This window comes from Drosophila novamexicana, unplaced genomic scaffold, assembly GCF_003285875.2.
Source record: "Drosophila novamexicana strain 15010-1031.04,08,12 unplaced genomic scaffold, DnovRS2.1 tig00000387-arrow-pilon, whole genome shotgun sequence".
NCBI classification, from domain to species: Eukaryota; Metazoa; Arthropoda; class Insecta; order Diptera; family Drosophilidae; genus Drosophila; species Drosophila novamexicana.
This window is the reverse complement of record NW_020824800.1, coordinates 3854886-3873271: the sequence shown is the minus strand read 5'-3', so window position 1 is coordinate 3873271 and position 18386 is coordinate 3854886. Positions and strand designations below refer to the sequence as shown.

At 47.9% G+C, this 18386-nt stretch overlaps 7 protein-coding genes across 8 annotated transcripts; 3 read left to right on the top strand and 4 right to left on the bottom strand.

Annotated features, from left to right (window-relative positions):
• Positions 1-1817: 1817 nt before the first annotated feature.
• Positions 1818-6951, bottom strand: LOC115759882 (multidrug resistance-associated protein 7). The gene is made up of 5 exons (XM_030700997.1): positions 6352-6951; positions 4345-6291; positions 3567-4282; positions 2483-3452; positions 1818-2423 (listed from the first exon to the last, which is right to left on the bottom strand). Exons 1-5 carry the CDS (start codon positions 6707-6709, stop codon positions 1945-1947), a joined length of 4470 nt encoding a protein of 1489 aa, XP_030556857.1. The 5' UTR covers positions 6710-6951; the 3' UTR covers positions 1818-1944.
• Positions 6952-7532: 581 nt separating this feature from the next.
• Positions 7533-8713, top strand: LOC115759846 (coiled-coil domain-containing protein 97). Its single transcript, XM_030700941.1, has one exon. The coding sequence runs from the start codon at positions 7638-7640 to the stop codon at positions 8688-8690; it is 1053 nt and encodes a 350-aa protein (XP_030556801.1). The 5' UTR covers positions 7533-7637; the 3' UTR covers positions 8691-8713.
• Positions 8703-10317, bottom strand: LOC115759845 (N6-adenosine-methyltransferase non-catalytic subunit). The gene is made up of 3 exons (XM_030700940.1): positions 10139-10317; positions 9522-10065; positions 8703-9464 (listed from the first exon to the last, which is right to left on the bottom strand). The coding sequence occupies exons 1-3, from the start codon at positions 10202-10204 to the stop codon at positions 8854-8856; spliced, it is 1221 nt and encodes a 406-aa protein (XP_030556800.1). The 5' UTR covers positions 10205-10317; the 3' UTR covers positions 8703-8853.
• Positions 10318-10459: 142 nt separating this feature from the next.
• LOC115759847 (tumor suppressor candidate 3) lies at positions 10460-11941 on the top strand. Its single transcript, XM_030700942.1, has 4 exons — positions 10460-10645; positions 10767-11493; positions 11563-11725; positions 11780-11941. The coding sequence occupies exons 1-4, from the start codon at positions 10559-10561 to the stop codon at positions 11793-11795; spliced, it is 993 nt and encodes a 330-aa protein (XP_030556802.1). The 5' UTR covers positions 10460-10558; the 3' UTR covers positions 11796-11941.
• Positions 11885-13085, bottom strand: LOC115759850 (polyprenol reductase). The gene has a single exon (XM_030700946.1). The coding sequence runs from the start codon at positions 12925-12927 to the stop codon at positions 11956-11958; it is 972 nt and encodes a 323-aa protein (XP_030556806.1). The 5' UTR covers positions 12928-13085; the 3' UTR covers positions 11885-11955.
• A 272-nt stretch (positions 13086-13357) lies between these two features.
• On the bottom strand, positions 13358-15203 carry LOC115759843 (epsilon-sarcoglycan). Of its 2 annotated transcripts, XM_030700938.1 has the most exons (5): positions 14644-15203; positions 14158-14589; positions 13949-14047; positions 13725-13868; positions 13358-13667 (listed from the first exon to the last, which is right to left on the bottom strand). In XM_030700938.1, exons 1-5 carry the CDS (start codon positions 15201-15203, stop codon positions 13556-13558), a joined length of 1347 nt encoding a protein of 448 aa, XP_030556798.1. In that variant the 3' UTR covers positions 13358-13555. The 2 variants fall into 2 exon arrangements, with proteins under 2 accessions (XP_030556798.1, XP_030556799.1); XM_030700939.1 differs by lacking the exon at positions 13949-14047 and having other exon boundaries at positions 13556-13667.
• A 364-nt stretch (positions 15204-15567) lies between these two features.
• LOC115759849 (dolichyl-phosphate beta-glucosyltransferase) lies at positions 15568-17261 on the top strand. Its single transcript, XM_030700945.1, has 4 exons — positions 15568-15761; positions 15831-16005; positions 16081-16477; positions 16797-17261. The coding sequence occupies exons 1-4, from the start codon at positions 15696-15698 to the stop codon at positions 17137-17139; spliced, it is 981 nt and encodes a 326-aa protein (XP_030556805.1). The 5' UTR covers positions 15568-15695; the 3' UTR covers positions 17140-17261.
• Positions 17262-18386: the final 1125 nt, after the last annotated feature.

Genomic DNA, 18386 nt, shown 5'->3' with positions numbered 1-18386 from the left:
TTTTTCGCCAATTCGTTTTTATAAAATAATTCAGAAATTAAATTGTGAATCGTTTTTTCTAACAGGTTTACTTTAACCATATTGCAATTATGAGATCTAGTTTATATACATATAGCACACAATCGGAAATCAGTTTAGTTAAACAAAAAACTATAGAAAATGATTATTTTTTGTAACTGACATGTCGCAGAAAATCATGTATTATATTTAGTATGAAAACATAATAAACTAAATATGCTATTAAAAAATAAAAGATAAAAAAGAACAAGCACAATCACCGACTTTTGATTTTAACAAACCCCATCGTCGATAATTCTGTTCAAATTGGACAAAGTTTTAAACATTCTTCAATCTGAGCGAATCAGGCAAAACAGTTCTATATATAGATATACGTACTTACCTGTAAATTCCCACGAACATGTTATCATTATCTTTGAGTAGGCCAGAGTCGGTACTTTTGTGTAAATACATCACTGGAAGAAGAGAGAAGCAGAGTTAATAATTATTACCTTTTAAATGCAGTTTGTTTGCTAAGTCTTACTTAATTTAATGAGAATCGCGTAGAAGAGCAATATATGTTCAAGTTCAGCGCAGCTGAACATATACACATATTTGCATACACACATACATGTATGTAATCAAATGCATATATACTACACATGCATAAATACGATTGTAATAGTTGTTGCTAATATTTTAAATATAATGAGAATTGGTTAAGTTTATATTACTTACCGATTTCTTCAATTGTCTCCGCCATGGTTGAATCCATCCCATCCTTTACTCAGTCTCCGTATGTTTCATTGTTTTAAACTTCTACCTTGCTTCAGAAGCCGTGTCCTCTAATAGTAAAGCCGCTTCCTCCTGCAGTGCTGAAGCCGCCGCCTCCTGCATAGTTCAAGCCGCCTCCTCCATTGTTGAAGCTGCCGATGTTTCCTCCTCTGCTGAAGGTGCCGCCTCCTTCTATAATAAAGTAGCCTCCTCCTCTTGTACTTAAGCCGCCACCTCTTCAAATGCTGAAGCTGCCGTTTCCTCCAATAGTAAAGCCGCTTCCTCCTGCAGTGCTGCACACATACATACATACATACATACATACATACATACATACAGACATACATACATACATACATACATACATACATACATACATACATACACACATACATACATACATACATACATACATACATACATACACACATACACACATACATACATACATACATACATACATACATACATACAAACATACATACATACATACATACTACATACCTACATACATACCTACATACATACCTACATACATACCTACATTCGCCTCCTGCTCCGCCCCCTTAGTGCTCCTCCTCCTGGTCCTCCGACTCCTCAGCTTCCAGCGTTGAAGCCGCCTGGGCCTAATTTATAAGTGAAACCTGCGTGCCTTACTTAAATTTTTGAGAATCGAGGAGGAGGGCAGCTTTAAATTTACCGCGCAACAAGACATATAGGTCTGCTATTTGTATTTTATAAGACAATTTACATACATACATACATGCATATATACGTACATACATACACACACACACGTACACATGCACACACACACGGACACGCCCACATACACATTTACACCCACATACATACATAGACATAAGTCAAAATTTCCCAACCACATAACTTGGTCAAATCTCATCATATGCATTCATGCGTACATACATACATACACATATGCACACATACATACACACAAACATATATGGACACATACATATATGCAAACATACATAAACATACAAAATTTATAAAATTTTCCAACTGACCTGATCTGTTGCCTAAAATCATGTATATTTGGTATTAACATAAACGCTAAATATACAATTATCAAGTAATAATTATAAAAACAATAAATACACAGATCGAATCGTACATAGAAGGAACTCAATCGTTTCCAATTATTTACAGCTAATCGATTTTAGCAAAGTCCGCCAAGCTAATGTCCTGCGCCTGCAGCATGCTATGGAACAGGGAATTGGCATCGGCTGCCAGCTGCTGCGGTTTGCCCTGCTCAGAAATGCGGCCATCGTCCAGCACAAGGATGCGATCCATGGCCTGCAGGCCGCGCAAACGATGTGCTATGAAAATCAATGTGCAACTCTTGAAGGCATTCCGCAGCGCCTGCTGCATGCACAGATCGGATTCGTCGTCTAGCGAGGAGGTGCCCTCATCAATGCAAACGACCTTGGCATTCTTGAGCAGCGCACGGGCCAAGCAAAGCAGCTGACGTTGTCCGGCCGACAGATTGTTGCCGCAACGCTCGACACGCCCATCCAGGCCACCCAGCTGCTGGACGAGCAGGGTGGCGGCCGCCGAGTTCTTGATGGCATGCCAAATCTCAGAGTCGTAATACTTGTGACTGGGGTCCAGATTTTCACGCACCGTGCCTGCCAAAAGAAAAACAGTTAAGTGAAGATTGAAGTCAAAAAAGCCATTAGGTGCCTACCCTCAAAGAGGAAGGGCTCCTGCGTGATGACGCCGATGCGTTCGCGAAGCAAACTCAACGCCAGCGTCTTTAGATTCATCTGGTCGAGATAGATGTCGCCCTGACTAAGTGGGGCAACGCGCAGCAGGGCGGCCAGCACGGAGCTCTTGCCGGCTCCCGTGCGTCCCACAATGCCGATGCGTTCAAAGGCCTCCGTTTCGAAGCTAATGCCGCGCAACGCAGGCGACAAATGCTCCCTGTAGCTGAGCTGCACATTCTTAAAGCTGAGCACACCCTGTGTGGGCCAGCCAAATGGTGGATCCGCGCAGCCCTCGGCATTCTGTTCCGGCTCCAGCTGCAAATACTCATCCACACGCTCGACCGCAACCAGCTCCTGCTCGGTCTCGGCAACAGCATGCAGCAGATCACCCAGCTGGCCGGTTATGGACAGTGCATACGATATGCACAGACCCACCAGGCCAGGATTGGTGGTATGCGAGGCGGTTATGGCGGCCAACAGGCCAGCGCCGCCCACCAGCAGCGAGCCGAGCACCTGGAGACGCAGCGCCAACCATTGCTGTGCCGCTGCCGCTGACAGCTGCGCCTTGGTGCTCTCCTCCAGCTTGCCCTGGAAATCGCGCTGGAAACGGCCACTAGCCCGCATGCTGCGTATCGTGGACAAACCCTCCAGGGTCTCCGTGAAGTGTGTGTACAAAGGAGACATGGCATTGCTGGATAATCGCTTAATATCCCGCGAGGCATGTCGATAGCGCTGCTGCAGATTCAAATAGATCGGCACCATGGGTATTATGATAAGCACCAGCCAAGGCATGGCATATAGGCTGACGCACAAAGCGCCCACCAAGCCCGCCAGCTGGGCCAGCAAAATGTTCAGTATAAATGGCAGCGAGTCGTCCACCGTGTTTGTGTCCGAGGAGAAGCGATTGAGTATGCGACCCACCGAGGTGACGTCAAAGAAATTGAACTTGGCCTGCAAGAAATTACAATTGATTATATGTAGATTGATCTAGTCGAGTGTGCCCGACTAGCTAAAACCCTGTTGTTGTCCTAGCTGGACTTAGATCGTCTATTATCTAATACTCACAAACATGACACGCTTGAGGAGCTGCTCGTGCATAAAAATGGCCGCCTTGATGCCCGCATAGGCAAAGAGAAAGGCACGCGCGAGCGTCACCAGGGAATTGGTCACAGCAATCGCCGCAAAGATGCCCAAATAGTAGCCAGTTGTATGCGCAGCGGTGCTTTCATTGTCGAAGCTGCCAGGTCGCATAAGTTGATGCTGCAGCGACGTGTCATTCGTGTGACCGTCGAGCGTTGTGTCCGTGACCCAGTGCGCCAGCCAAGCGTCGCTCAGATTTCGTGTCAGCTGCATGAGCAGCACGGACAGCAGCACGGTGAAGGCCAGCGGTGCGGTGACGGCGCGCCAATAGCAGGCAAACACATTGGTAGACAGATGCCCGAACTCGCGCGACTCCTCCAGCAGCAGACTGTCCACGCTGCGTTTATCCACGTCCGCCGCATTGGGCAGCTCCACGGACGGCCGACGCAACGCAAGCGCTTGCTCGTCCTCTTCCTGCTCCTCCTCCTCGGAACTCATGTCAATGCTCTCGGTCATGTAGTCACTGGGCCGCAGCTGGCCATCCTGGACGTGCAGTATTTGATTGGCATGGAAGAACAGCTGGGTGCTGCGCGTGACCACAATGCGCGTCTTCTGCTTGAGCAGGCCCAGCAGACAGTGGCGTATAATGTGCTTGGCCACATGGGCGTCCAGCGAGGACAGCACATCGTCCAGCAGATAAACTGGAAGAGAATAAGAATCATGTAAATAAAAATAATTGAGATCGGACTTGCAACATGCTCACCCTTCTTGTTCTGGTAAACGGCACGCGCAAGGGCCACCCGTGCCCGTTGCCCGCCGGACAGTGTGCGTCCGTTCTCGCCAACGCCCATGAGATCACCGCCAAGGATGCGTATATCCTCGTTGAGTGCACACGCATGCAGCACGGTCCTGTACCATTGCTCGTCAAAGTTGCTGCCCCACACGATATTGTCGCGTATCGTGGCGCGCTGCAGCCATGGCGATTGCGGCACATAGCCAAAGCCGGTGGTCAGCTCCTGGACGCACACCTCGCCATCGAGACACTGCAGACCGGCTATGATGGCCGTCAGCAGGCTGCTTTTGCCGCCGCCAACGGGACCCTCAATGCAGATCAGTTGTCCGGCCTTGATGTCCAAATTGATGTCGCTCAGACGAAACTGGGAAATGGTTGTCTCGCTGTCGCTATCGCTGTGTTCCGTATCGTGCACAAAGTGGGCCGACTTCATTTGCAGCACACTGGGCGTGCCAGCCGGACTTGCACTGCCGCGCATAATGGGATTATAGTAGCTGGAATAGTCCAAATTTGGCACATCCATCAGCTGTTGTACACGTCGCAACGATACCCACGCCTCGATCAGACCATTGAGCACCCACGGAAAGGCGTTCAGCGGTCCGATCAGCATGTAGAGCAGCGCGACGCTCGTGTACGTCGTGGAGGCAATTAACGGATTGCCCAGCAACACGGATACACCAAATGTGAGCAGGCACATGAGCACCGGGGTCGTTGCCCAGAAATAAACGCACATGGCATCCAGATATTTGCGCTTGGACAGAAACTTCAGCTCCGTGGTGCGCAGTGCACGGATTTTGGTTATGAATATGGGCTCCCAGGCATTGGTCTTGATTTGCTTGGCGCCCTGCATGGTCTCTGTGGTGGCCGAGAGACGCGCATCCTTGGCTGTCATCAGGCCTGTCGAATAGATGCCGATGCGCTTGGCCAGCCAGCGATTGATGGGTATCAGCAGTGCGGCAAATATGACGCCCGCCAGGAAGGCGGCGCCCAGCTGCAGATAGAGCAGATACAATGTGGTAAACAGCTTGAATGGAATGCTCCAGAAGAAGTGGAAGCTAATGCACGAGTTGACAATGCGATCCGCATCGGTGGACATAAGGTTAAGCATATCCGGACGTGATTCGCGCACACCGCGCGCCTCCAATGCCTTGCGATAGATGCTATTGACGACGCCCACGCGCATCTTCATGCTGACCATGGCCATGCGCCAATCGAAATGACAGCCGCACAGCGCCGACAGCAAGGTGCTGCCGAACAGGCCCAGGGCATAGTAATAAGCTCTGCCGTCTGTTTGTCCGTCCTGATTGCTGTCCTGGCGCAGCAGTCCGCCGAGCAGCAGCGGACCCGCAAAGCTGGATATGTCCGCTACGAGGCGCAACAGTCCGATCAAATAGAACTCCAGGCCAAAGCACTTGTGCAGCGCACGGAATATGCTCTGCGATTGCGACAGCGCCAGATGCAGTCGCTCGCTGAGGCGTGTGATGTTTAGCGCATCGGGCAGATCAAACAAATCCTCGATGCGACGCAGTTTGCCGGCCACGCCCTTGCTTATCAGCGGCTGCACCCAGTGGAACACGAAACGCGACGGCCAATTGGCCTCGTCCTGGGCATGACCCAGCAGCGCCTCGTTCAGCTCAAAGTGAAAGTAGGTATAGCGATTGGTCAGCAACGCCTCCTGCTCGCGATCTCTGGCGCCTGTGGTGCTGGAGCACAAGATGGCATTCCCCTTGGGCAGTAGCGTGGCGGCGTAGCACAGGTCGCACAGCAATGTCGCCAGGCTCCACGGCCACCACTCAAAGTGGCGACTGGTGCGCAGCCAAACGCCGTCCAGCACCACGACCATAAGCCAAACGACATTCATCAACAGCGGGCCACGATGGCTCAGCGTGCCAAAATGTCGCGCCGTCAGCAGATAGCCTGGAAGAGGGAAGTCAATGACACGACAGACAACTTGACACCTTCCAATAATAAACTTACCGCAGTGCACAATCCACATGATGCACTCGGCGCTGACGACAAGCACATCGACCGCATACAAATCGATGCCAGCGCGATGGAATACAAATATCTTGGATACGGGCAACAGTGCCAAAATAATACTAAATACAATGCGCAATGCCAGCAATTGCAATTGGAGGCTATTGCGCACTATCTGCTGCGTCTGATTGCCGAAATTGTAGGCGGATATCGATGCAAAGATCGTATAGACGGGCAGCTGGAGCAGCGTCTTCTGGAAGCAGGGCAACAGATCGTTGGTGTCGTTGGCGAATGGCTTCAGGCCTGTGGGACAGAAGTGTGTCCAGTTCCATGCGAAATTCCAATCAATGTTCGACATCGTATTTAGTTAGGCCGAAACGAAACGAAAGCGAATTTGGGACTTTTTCCTCTTTTTTTCACGCAGCTTTGTTTCTTAGTCATCATTTGCGATTGCCGCGCTGTGAAAGGGGCGCGCGGGTCGGGCCGCAAGCAGTGATAAATACTATTGCAAGAAGCCCTTTATTATACCGATTGCGCGTTGGAGATTAGCTGCCGCCACTCTTGTTTATAACTAAAGAACAGCTGGAGCTGCCAAAAAAAAAACCTCAACACACAATCACACACGAACAGCTGCAACGTACACGCGTGAATGGCAATTTCATTTCTGAGCGCAGAGCAGTTATCGATAAGTTAGTCTCTTATCGTTATCGGTAATATTTCAAAAATGCGCGTTCAGTTGGTAATTTGAGTTCAACTTTGAATCAGTCATGTTATTCACTTGTTAGTTAGTTAGTTGCTCCTGCACGTTGTTGTTTTTTTGCTTGTTCAGTTATTCTGTTATTTTTGAATGATTCATACAGTTAAGTTAGTAAGCTATTTAGCTACTTTTGAGTTGTTAATGACATTTCTGTACCTACCTAAATGGAACTACTATCTTAATATTTAAATGAACAAGGTTATAAAAGTAGTTATCTGACATAGTATTGTGATGATATAGTATGTAAAGTGGTGAAACAAGGAAGCTTCTTAAAAAACTCTGCTTAACAATACATACATCAACTATATAAAGAAATTGTAAACGACTGAATAAAATAATATTTGATATTCCTCCGGGGCAAACAATAAAATACTAAAATGTATTTTGATTTTGCTTACAAAACTCCGAACAAGTTCAGTTATTCATTTCAATAAACCATTTAAGCGAACTTGTTCCAAAAAACGCAATTCGCGCCGAATGAATTGCAGCGAAGAAGAAGCATTTGTTTACAAATATTTAATTCGTTAAAATGACACAAACTGAGGCCGCGAACAGCGAAAATAGCTCAGAAGAAGTCGAACTACCCAATCAACTTGTGGATATATTCAGAGCTCTGGCTGAAAATGCCAACATTATCTTTAAGTCGCAACAAATCGATGATCCCGAGCTAAACTTGTCGGAGAAGCAACAAATTGCGCAGGATGCATTTCACAAAAATCGCGAAACTTTCTTAATACGCTTCGGCAGCTATTTAGACGAGCGTCAATTAAGCGACTTTCAGTCTCTGGGCGTACAGGAGCCCATCAAGCCCGATGAGAATCTGGAGGAGATTTGCCTGCTGCTGGAAGACTTCAAGCGGAAGCTGCACACACGCTCGGTCTGCGTTAAGAATAGACGCTACCATGCAATGGAGCAGCTGCTGCAAAAGGGCGAATACTTCAGCGAGCACGAAATGATGCAGCGGGCACCAGAGCTGTACCAGGAACTGGTCGGACAATACTTGACGGAGCAGGAGCGGAAGCAGCGGGACAGCTACGATGTGCGCAACACCAGTTTCTCGGGCATACTGATGCATACGCTGGAGCAGAAGCAGCGGGACGAGCTGTTGCAGCAGGTGGATAGCAGCTCAGAGATGCAGTCGCTGCCGGCGCCAGCCGCAAATGTGGATTGCGAAGTGCCCGCTGCGTGCCGCAAGCAATGGGGCGGCTTCGAGGATGATGAGCCGGTGGCCTGCTCCACGAGTCGAACTACGCAGCATGCCGCAGCGCCAGTTAGCCGAATAACCACAGCCGACTATTACAATCCCGGCGAAAGAGAGCTGCTGCGCAACGAGTTTATGGGCTTGATGAAGGAGCGCTTTCTCAGCGGCCAGGACAAGGATTTCGACTACACGGCTGTCGACGACAATGCCCAGCTTGACGATCTAAAGCAAATCGAACGTGATGAGGAGGATGCCTACTTTGAGTCCAGTGATGATGATGTTGATGCTAAGGCGGCGCCTGAACGAAGCAATTCCAGCGACGAGGATGAGCTGGACGTCTATATGCGGCATCTAAACCAACATCCCAGTCTGCAGCATTAGTTTTTTATTTAGCTTTAATCCTAGCATTATAACGTGTACAATGACAAGTATAAATTGTACCTTAAACCTCCGACTAATCCTGCATTCGTTTCCAAGATCAATCGCATGTTTAGTGAACAACTTTTGCGCTTATTAACTAGAAATACGTGCAGTGGAGTGATCATTATCTGGGCCGGCCACGACCACGCGGAAAGCCGCGTCCACGGCCGCGCAACACTTTGCTATTGGGTGGCGGACTCTTTGGCCGCAGCATTTCGATGCGACTGGTGCAGCCGGTGGCGGTGGCCTCCGCAAAATAGGTCTGATACAGCTCGGCATTGAAATTGGAGTTCGTCAGCTCGGGTCCAACTGTTAGCCAGCCCGGCCTGATGCTCGAATCGCGTCCAAACAAATGCAAACGCCGACGGCCCAGGCAAAAATGCTCAATGATATGAAAGATTTCGATGGGCTTCTCGAAGCTACCGAACTCCTCCTCCTCGGATATGATCAGATCAATGTCCACATTGGCGTGTATGAAATCGCCATCGCTGGAACGACGCACCGTGCCCTTGATGCCCATCAGGCAGTGCTCCTTTGTGCGCTGGAAAACGGATTTGGGTATGGCCTGCTTTGAATGGCCCGGCTTGTTGATGTTTGTGCGTATCCAACAGATGTCCTCGCAGCGGCGAAAGCCCCACTTCTTAAGACAATTGCGGCCCTGATCCAAGCCCTCCGACGAGCCGCACCACAGGAATACAAACGAACGATGCTCAGCTATTTCGCCGACATCCAAATCTGCACGCAAAGAAATGTTAAATATGGTCTTTAATTGGCTCTTGCTGATCAGCTTACTGAGTATGTCGTCCCAGTTCCAGAAGACGCGCGGCGCCCCGCCCACGGTGGCCACAGCGGGCGCTGCTCGAGCATATTCCTCCAGCGGCGGCTCAATGAGTATGACATCAAATTTGGTGCCCAGGGTTTTGACATCTAACGTTTTGAGATCGGCCTTCAGATACATGGGCGCCGATGCGGTGTCCTGGATAAGCTTGTCTTTCAGCTTGATCAGCTCCCGCAGCTTGGGATACTCCTCGAAGCGATCGGCCAGACCGACATCGCGTATAAAGTTTTGTGGCCTTTGGCCGGTGTCCACAAAATGCTGGCAGTAATCATTGTGCGGATTGGAAGACTGTGTGCCCTTCAGGAACGTCGACGAGTCCCTGTAAATAATCTCGTTCGGTGTCTTCTTGGACGATGAGGCGCCGCCGCTGCCGCCATCCTCCTCGTCCCGTTGGCCCGATGCATTTAGCTGCCGGCTTCCACCGACGCCAGAATAATTGTTGCTATCTTCTGCATTGCCCAGCACCTTTTTCAGCTCGTCAACGCTGGACAAACCGAGCTGAAATTATTTAAATATTCGCATTATTTTGAGGAAAACAATAAGGCGACGGCGAAAATTGACGCCCACCCACCGTTTGGGCAAGCAGCAGTCGGCGTTTACGCGAACGCTCTTGCGAGCTCTTTAATACATCGCTCATGCCAGTCGGCGTGTCTGCTGCACAGTTAAATAAACTAATACTTAATTTAAATTAAAATAAAGACAAATAAAAAATAGTCGACCAACGCGTCTCGCAAACGCGTATAGTTGACGATAGAGATGAGTGCGGCACAAAATTTGCACTAAAACACATTGTCATGATAGGCACGTAACATCGCCAATCGGCTTGTGTGACTAGCAAGAAGCAGAGCAACGACGGTCTGGCAACGCCATACGCAGTTGCCATTCACAATCAGCTGCATGCAGCGCTGACACAAAATTCATTTTTTCTATGTTAAACGCTGTAATTTTGGCTTCTAATTAGTGAAAATTTGAACGTAAATCACATTACAAAATGAAGCTGCTGCGCAAGACGCTCTTGTGCGCGCTCATTGTGCTACTCGGCTGCCTAATATTTGTCGCAGCACAGGGTAAACAAAAGGTATGCGCACATTCGTCAGTGAATATATGGCCACGTCAGAGCAACGGGAGCTAGCCGGTTCCGTTAGCCGGCAACAACGGGACTTGCGGTAGATGTAAACATTAATGTTGATATCTTGCAGACGGGTCTCTCGCTTTCGGAGAAGGTGCAGAATCTGGTGGAGATGAATATGAAGAAGCCGCTGCTGCGCTTCAACGGGCCCAAATTTCGTGAATATGTGAAAAACACGCCGCGCAACTACTCAATGATTGTGATGCTAACGGCGCTGGCGCCGTCCCGCCAATGCCAGATCTGTCGTCATGCCCACGACGAGTTCAGCATTGTGGCCAACTCGTATCGCTTCTCGCCCATCTACTCGAACAAGCTGTTCTTTGCCATGGTCGATTTCGATGAGGGCTCCGATGTGTTTCAGCTGCTGCGCCTGAATACGGCGCCCGTTTTCATGCATTTCCCGGCCAAGGGCAAGCCCAAAGGCGCCGATACCATGGACATACATCGCGTTGGCTTTGCCGCCGATTCCATTGCCAAGTTTGTGGCCGAACGCACGGATATCACAATACGCATATTCCGTCCGCCAAACTATTCGGGCACGGTGGCCATGATTACCCTGGTCGCCTTGGTGGGCAGCTTTTTGTATATTCGCCGCAACAATCTGGAGTTCCTGTACAACAAGAATCTGTGGGGTGCAATTGCAGTATTCTTTTGCTTCGCCATGATCTCGGGCCAGATGTGGAATCACATACGCGGACCGCCCCTGGTGCATAAGACACAAAACGGCGGCGTTGCCTACATCCATGGCTCGTCCCAGGGCCAGCTGGTCGTGGAGACGTACATTGTCATGTTCTTGAGTAAGTTCTGGGATTTACTTAAACTGCTTTTGCTGACTGCTAACGAGATTAACTTTGGGTACTTTGCAGATGCCATGATTGTGCTGGGCATGATATTGCTCATCGAGTCGGGCACACCGAAGGCGCACAATCGCAACCGCATGATGGCCATGGCTGGTTTGGTATTGTTAACCGTATTCTTCTCCTTTTTGCTATCCGTATTCCGTTCCAAGGCGCAGGGTTATCCTTATAGGTAAGTCCAGCTAGCTGTAATTCCGGCCATCCTTTAATTGTTTCTCGCTTGCAGTTTCTTGTTTAAGTAAAATCAATTGACGCCCAAAGATAGGTTCAAGTGGAACGTTCACGTTTTATATAGTTCGAATTGACAAAAACAACAACAACAGCAAGCACATTGTGTGTGTGTAAAACGAGTTTAATAATAAATGCCACAAATAAATTAGTAAAACAATTTCCAATTGAAGCCTACAGCAGCCAGGGTATGATGGCATGTCGCTGCTTGGGATAGTCCTTAAAGTTCTCCTTGTACCATTGATGGGTGAGCAGCGCATTGATCGTCTGATTGCTGGCCACCCACAGGAAGATCAGCTTCCAGGTGCTGATGGGCGTAAACAGATCGGCGAGGCAATAGTACATGACCACCTCGAAGAACATGTGCGGCGAGGAGATCAAATTGAACCAGCCGCCGCTGGGCAGCAGATGCGCCTCCGTCTGGACGGCGCCCGTCTTGGCATCCCTGCGCAGCCGCACCAGCAGCATATTGCTGGCATACTGCTGCAGCCAGGCGAAGAGGAAGACGAGCGTATATGCTGCCTGCAGCAGACTGATATTGGACAGGTTGAACGGCGCCGGCTTCGAGCCGCGCACAAAGCCTGCCGTATTGGCCAGCAGCGAGATAATGGCGCCAAAATAGTGTATATGTCCAACGGCATAGTGCGAGAGATTCATCCGGCTGCGCTTGGAGAAGATTTGCACGAAATTCGTCTCGTAGAAGCGACGCACACACTGCACGGTGAGCAGCACAGTTCCGATGAACGCTGTGTTCGAATCCACCAGCACCTGGCGCTGGGTGCGTCCGCCGCACATGAAGTCCAGGAAGCGTAGCACGTACTCCGGCGCCGCAGTCTGGGTGAGGATGGAACTGCTGATGAAATAGAGCGCCAGCAGAGACCAGCCAAAGGCGAATATATAGAAATGACTGAACCAGGCCTTGGGCACCTCCAGATGACTGATCAGTGCGTCCGTTTCGCCCTTATGACTGTGCTTCCCATAGCGAAAGGACTGACGCACGCAGTTGGGCAGATGCGATTCCACCAGGGTCATTAAACTGCCCAGCAAGACGATGGTCACAATGAAAACGATGAAAATCACTTGAATCAGATTTATCTTGTACTGATCGATGAGCTCCTCCAGGGAGCTAATCAGTGACAGCACCATTTTGAATAACACGTAGGTTTTAATTGACAATTTTAAACGAAATAGAAAGCGATTAGGCCACGACTTTCACCGCTTATCAGGAGCGAACGACCCTAACAATGCACGCGCTTGCATGTGAATGGCAAATGTGTAGGGCTGCTCAGTTTGGGTTGGCGCGCGTTTAAAATACATAAACTTTTGCTTGAATAAACAGTTTTAAAAAGCTAACTATCTTACAAAATAAATGCTTATAATAGTAATAAGTAATAATAGTAATAGAATGATCATGTTGAATAAGCCATTGACTCGCCGATATATATGCGCCCGTCAGCAGCTATGTGCGCGCACATATGTGGATGGCAAATGTGCAGGGCTGCATTGTTAATTAGGCGCGTATTTTGAATAGGTAAGCTATTGTGCACTTAGTTTTCTACTACAAAATTGCTATTTATTTGCAACAAAGCTAAAGATTAAACTAAATTTGCTACGCATAACGCTAGATAATTGATAGATATGCATAATTCGATGCGGTTACGATATGCCCGGCCCCTTGGTACTGGCTGCCGGCTAATTGCAGTTGCATTTTATGAGTATTGCTTTTGATTTAAATGAAGCGCCTTTAGCAGTAGAGCACTCGCGGCGATGTTTGTCAAATGTCCACGCCATTGCGTCCCAAAGTGCCGCCCTTATAGGGTGGCGGCTTGGGCCGTGCATAGATTCCGGAGCCGCCAGTGTCCAGCTGATACAAGCTATTGTTTGGACTGCAATTGAAAAGATATATAGTGAAAGGAATAATGAAGGAATGCTGCACTAGATACCTTTGGGAACGCATGCTTGTGTTGTCCAGCAGAAAATTGGGATCCTTAAGACTCTTCAGCGTTGTCACCGGCTGCATGGGCTTTGTATCAGAGCACTGAACCATTTGCACGGTGGATGACATGGGATAGTCTATATGCAGGGAGCTGTAAAGGTATAAAGAATGGTTTTATAAGTCCAATAGAAATGTGCGTGTATAATGTGAAACATTCAAATCATAATTAACCTGTCGTTATCATCCTCCGAATCGCTTGGCGTTCGGGCGCAGGACTCTTCGCATATGTAAAAAATATTCTCAAAGAATAACTCGGAATACGGATCGTAACTAATAAGGAAATAAACGATAAAATGTAATCAAATTAAAAGAAAATAAGTATATAAATAGGTAGGCTGACATGGAGATGACTCCATAATATCCCATTCCATGGGACTTACAATTTCTGGTGCTGAAAGCAGAGCACAGCCGAGAGTATGCCAACGAGCACGGCGAGAATCATGCCTGGTATGGCAAAGGCGAAGGCAAACTCATCGATATAGTTGCGCATGGGCACATCCTCGCGTGGAATGCCCAGCCAGCGTTCCTCCTCGCTGCGCTGATGCTGCTGCTGCTGTTGATGGTGCTCCTTCAGCTGCTCCTTTGGCCGGCCGCTGGCGTGATTGTTGTGATAGAGCACCTCGGTGGGCGACTCCATGCCCACCATTTTGAAGGCGCACCAGTCCAGCTTGAAGCCGACATTTTCGAATATCTTTTGGACGGAGGTGCGTTTGTAGGTGCACGAGGGCAGCTTGTACAGCGGACGCACCTCCTCCTGCAGCTCCTTGAGACGTGGCGAGAACTGGGCAAAGCTGCCAACGTGCACAATGACGCTGCCAAAGATTGGACATGATTATTTTGTCTATAAATTAAACTGTTGGACTCACCCCTCACGCTGCTGCGGACGCAGCGGCAAACGTCCGCCCATGTTGATCGCCGACTCCATGAAAACCACACTCAAATCCTCTTTGCTGCTCGGCCAGAGATCCTTGCGAAAGATGTTGCGTAAGTTCTCCACGCGACCCGGATCCATGAGATGCACCCAATTGAGATTATCGATTTTCATTTGCACCACATTGGGCGTAATGAACTTATGCGCCACAAACAACGAGATGACCATCTGGCGTGTCTCATAGTTCTGGCGATTGAGTGCCACCAGATCCAGGTGAAGGGATTTGCCAGCTGCGGTGCCCGGCGGGGTGCCATAGAGGAAGCCCGCATGGTATTCGTGGCTATACATATAGCGCATCCAGCTGGGCAAATCTGGGTAATGCTGCAGCGAGGGCCGATAGCGAAACTGTTCGCTAATCACCTGGTGCGTCCAATTGAAGAGCTGCGGCTCGATTTTATACGTAAACAGTTCGCCAACATTTGCCTCCAAATGCAGTTTATACGTGCTGCAGCTGGCCACGGCCAGTAGAACCATGAGCAGTGTTAGTAATTGCATTTTGAATTATTTTTGCTTAAATTACAAAAACATTTTATTAAACCAAAAAACAGACGCTGCTGAAAATTGTTCAAGTGTGTATCTGGCTGGCAGCGCGGTTGAGAGCGCAGGCGCAGTAAATGCACGCATTCGCCAGACACCAAAATACCTGTTGAGCTAGGTCGGTTACGTTTACCCGAATAAATAAATAATCAATAAATGGCTATGTGCGCATATGGATATAGTTAAAGCGTGCGATAATAAATTCAAATTCGAATTGAACGTAAAAAATGGCTGATATTCTGCAGCAGTCTGGCAGCGCTGTTGCCATAAATATATCGATATCTATCGGTATCGATAGACGCTTGTTGTGTTCGTCGCATTGCTATCAGCTGCCAACTAACGCAAAGTTGGCACAAAATACGTGGCTTTATTTTCGTATTTTCGCGCTAATTCAAATAGTTATGTTAACCCAAAGATAGCCGTTAGTTAAATTAACATTCAGCTGTCAAAATGCTGGCCCTACTGCTGCAGCTGTGCGGCTACCTATTGGGATTAACCGCTCTAGCCGCGTTCCTGGTATGTAAATAAAAGCGATAGCCGCAGCGAACGACATTGATTGATGATAACTTTTTGCACATTTTCCAGACGATTATTGTTTTGCTGTACAAAACGCAACCGTATCCGAACATAAAGCGCTACAAGGATGAGAAGTTCTATTTGGATCCCGAAACGATCAAAACAATTGCATTTCCCAGTTTGGACGACCCGCCCACCTTGGAGCTGAGCGTCATTGTGCCGGCTTACAATGAGCAGCAGCGCCGTACGTTCTCTATCTTTTTATATTTTGATTGATCCCTATGAGTAATTCATCACATGACTTATTTTCCATACACAGTGCCCGCCATGTTGGACGAGTGCATGGCCTTTCTGGCACAAAAGTCGCAACTGCAGCCCGACTTTAGCTACGAGGTGATTGTGGTCAGCGACGGCAGCAGCGATGCAACGGTTTCCGTTGCGCTGAAATACTCCAAGATCCATGGCGCTGATAAGTTTCGTGTGCTGGAGCTGGTGGAGAATCGCGGCAAGGGCGGCGCCGTACGGCTGGGCATGCTAAGCGCGCGCGGTCGTCAGCTGCTCTTCGCGGACGCGGACGGTGCCACCAAGTTTGCCGACTATGATAAGCTGGCCGAGGCGTTGTCCAGCCTGGCGCCCGAATGGCGACACGATGGCATTGCCATTGGGTCACGTGCTCATCTGGAGGATGAATCGATTGCTACGCGCAGTTTTCTCCGGTAAGTCAGTGTTGTCAACTGTCGCCGAATCCAGTGTTAAACATAGCTAGAAAAATAGCCAAAACACAAATTGGCAGTAATTAAATAGCTAAAAATAGCTAAATCAGCTATAATTTTTGCTATTTCCGGCTGACAGTTACTGAAAGTAGCCAAAACACAAATTGGCGGTAATTGAATTGCTAAAAGTAGCTAAATCAGTCACAATTTTTGCTATTTCCGGCTGACAGTCACATAAAATTGCCAAGTTTTGGCTAGAAATGATAACATTGATAGTTAATATTATTGGCATCAAATCCTAATTGAAATTATCTTTATTTAGCACCATACTGATGCACGGCTTTCATACGCTTGTCTGGATTTTTGCCGTGCGCTCTGTCCGGGACACCCAGTGCGGCTTTAAGCTTTTTACGCGTTCCACAGCGCGCAAACTATTCAATAGTCTGCATGTGCAGCGCTGGGCCTTTGACGTGGAGCTGCTTTATCTGGCCGAGCGTCTGCAGTTGCCCATGTCGGAGGTGGCTGTGCGATGGACCGAAATTGAGGGCTCGAAATTGTCGCCGTTCTGGTCATGGTTACAAATGGGCATTGATTTGTTCATGATCTGGCTGAGATATATGGTGGGTGCTTGGCGGGTTGCTGCTAGCCAGAAGAAGGAGAATTGATAGATGAAACGTCGAACCTAGTGCTAAGGGCGCGCATTTAATTGTGTAATTGCTTTTGTTCACTAAAAACTAAAACTAAATAACTTATTAAATTAAGTGCACAGTATTTTAAAAATCTTGAATTTTGTGTTTTAATTATTTCAAAGAGTCAACGTATTTAATGTGAATTTGGGATATTCTAGATATATATAATCTAAAGCTATTAAAAGAGATACTAAAATCTTTGAGTAATAACCTTCACTACATGGTAGGAAAACAATTGACATTTTTATACTAAAAGTTTTGATAACATACAATATAATATACATTTTAGCTATATTTTGTTGTAACATTTTCAAACGCTGCGATCGATAACTGTGGGCAACACTGCAATTTATATGTGGTGGTCGGCCGATAGTACTCGTTTTGCACAGCATCGATATCAGTTGTCGGGTTGCATCGCGTAGTCAATTAATCGATAGGCGTTTTAAAGTTCCGTCGCGTCGGCGCGTTCGCAACACAGAACAACTGCGCGTTTATTATTAATAATAATTTGTTGTTAGCATTAAGCAGTTGCACAGAAATAAACGCGCCAACACAAGTTGCCATACACATCTAGTCAAAGTACGTGCGACGTTAGCTTGAGCTCGTCGAACGGCACTTGCTGTTCCGGGAATTGGCAAATCGTATCGCCGCCTGTTGCGTGTCTGTGTGTGAAATCCTCATATGTTTGTGTGCGTATGTGTGTGTGTGTGCACAGCTGAGCCTCCTCCGAATTGTTTATAATTTTTTCGCCTGCTACTCAGGGAGAGCAGTATGCAAATGCTGTCAAAGCCGGTCGCGTCGCATTCATTGTTATCGCCGTCGTCTTTGTTGAGCGTGCGCGCCGCTTAAGCGAAAGTGATTTGTTGTTATTATTTCGTTCAACGCGCTTCGATCGGTCATTGCTTCAATTGCCCAATCAACGGCACTTGTGGTAAGTTTGGCACAGTTATTTCCCGCTCTCTCTCTCTCCTCTCTCTCTTCCTGCTGCTCGAATTTCATTGCAGCTTGAAAGTATTTTGATTGCCTTTGTTCTTGTTTGGTTTTTATGTTTTATCAGCACATTGAAATGTGAGCCGAGCTGATGCAAAAAATAAAAATACAACGGAAAACCAATACTAGAATTTACAGTTGCGCTTGCAGCTGATAAGAATACCCCATCGATCCAATAAGAACTTGCGCCAATCAGACTATGTTTTTTTTTCACTTGCCTTCGAGTTGTTTTC

Coding starts and splice junctions, on each gene's coding strand:
- LOC115759882 (XM_030700997.1), bottom strand. CDS start 6,709: ATGTCGAACATTGATTGGAATTTCGCATGGAACTGGACACACTTCTGT. Junction 4,283..4,344: donor CGTTTACCAGAACAAGAAGG/GTGAGCATGTTG, acceptor ATTCTCTTCCAG/TTTATCTGCTGGACGATGTG. Junction 3,453..3,566: donor TCCTCAAGCGTGTCATGTTT/GTGAGTATTAGA, acceptor AATTTCTTGCAG/GCCAAGTTCAATTTCTTTGA.
- LOC115759846 (XM_030700941.1), top strand. CDS start 7,638: ATGACACAAACTGAGGCCGCGAACAGCGAAAATAGCTCAGAAGAAGTC.
- LOC115759845 (XM_030700940.1), bottom strand. CDS start 10,204: ATGAGCGATGTATTAAAGAGCTCGCAAGAGCGTTCGCGTAAACGCCGA. Junction 10,066..10,138: donor GACTGCTGCTTGCCCAAACG/GTGGGTGGGCGT, acceptor AAATAATTTCAG/CTCGGTTTGTCCAGCGTTGA. Junction 9,465..9,521: donor GAACTGGGACGACATACTCA/GTAAGCTGATCA, acceptor CTTTGCGTGCAG/ATTTGGATGTCGGCGAAATA.
- LOC115759847 (XM_030700942.1), top strand. CDS start 10,559: ATGAAGCTGCTGCGCAAGACGCTCTTGTGCGCGCTCATTGTGCTACTC. Junction 10,646..10,766: donor CAGCACAGGGTAAACAAAAG/GTATGCGCACAT, acceptor GATATCTTGCAG/ACGGGTCTCTCGCTTTCGGA. Junction 11,494..11,562: donor GTACATTGTCATGTTCTTGA/GTAAGTTCTGGG, acceptor GGTACTTTGCAG/ATGCCATGATTGTGCTGGGC.
- LOC115759850 (XM_030700946.1), bottom strand. CDS start 12,927: ATGGTGCTGTCACTGATTAGCTCCCTGGAGGAGCTCATCGATCAGTAC.
- LOC115759843 (XM_030700938.1), bottom strand. CDS start 15,203: ATGCAATTACTAACACTGCTCATGGTTCTACTGGCCGTGGCCAGCTGC. Junction 14,590..14,643: donor CGTCCGCAGCAGCGTGAGGG/GTGAGTCCAACA, acceptor AATCTTTGGCAG/CGTCATTGTGCACGTTGGCA. Junction 14,048..14,157: donor TGCTTTCAGCACCAGAAATT/GTAAGTCCCATG, acceptor TTTCCTTATTAG/TTACGATCCGTATTCCGAGT.
- LOC115759849 (XM_030700945.1), top strand. CDS start 15,696: ATGCTGGCCCTACTGCTGCAGCTGTGCGGCTACCTATTGGGATTAACC. Junction 15,762..15,830: donor CCGCTCTAGCCGCGTTCCTG/GTATGTAAATAA, acceptor CACATTTTCCAG/ACGATTATTGTTTTGCTGTA. Junction 16,006..16,080: donor TTACAATGAGCAGCAGCGCC/GTACGTTCTCTA, acceptor TTCCATACACAG/TGCCCGCCATGTTGGACGAG.